Genomic DNA, 335 nt, shown 5'->3' with positions numbered 1-335 from the left:
GCGTCCAATCAGTATTTCCGAAACGCCTTGTAGCCAAGCAAGCGAAAAAGCCTCAATGCAAACCACAGCTGAACGACCCCCACCGCGCGTGACACCGACCGAGCGGCTCCCTCACCTCCTGCGTGAAGGTGCTCGTCGGGTTGGTGAACTGCGTGACTTCAGCCTCGTCGTCCTCGTCCTCAAGGCCCTCTGGGAACTCCTCCTCCAGGAAAGCCTCGTCCTCCCAGTCCATCTCGAGCTGTGGGTCGGCAAGAGTTGAGAAACGATTGGTCGAGAAAAGAGGAATGGACGAATAAGATAATGTGAAAAACAAATGTATATATTATAGTTTTGCT

The 335-nt window shown here is 53.1% G+C and overlaps 1 protein-coding gene across 1 annotated transcript in view; it reads right to left on the bottom strand.

Annotated features, from left to right (window-relative positions):
- Positions 1-335, bottom strand: part of LOC119585399 (adenylyl cyclase 78C-like) — a gene marked incomplete in the record, with an annotated part of 159,642 nt that overhangs the window by 18,459 nt on the left and 140,848 nt on the right. Inside the window, 1 exon segment of the mRNA XM_037934062.1 lies at positions 116-238. Coding sequence (XP_037789990.1) covers positions 116-238 — 123 coding nt within the window.

The sequence above is a fragment of the Penaeus monodon genome, chromosome 19 (assembly GCF_015228065.2).
Source record: "Penaeus monodon isolate SGIC_2016 chromosome 19, NSTDA_Pmon_1, whole genome shotgun sequence".
NCBI classification, from domain to species: domain Eukaryota; kingdom Metazoa; phylum Arthropoda; class Malacostraca; order Decapoda; family Penaeidae; genus Penaeus; species Penaeus monodon.
The sequence above is the reverse complement of the archived record's forward strand: the minus strand, read 5'-3'. Positions and strand labels throughout refer to the sequence as shown.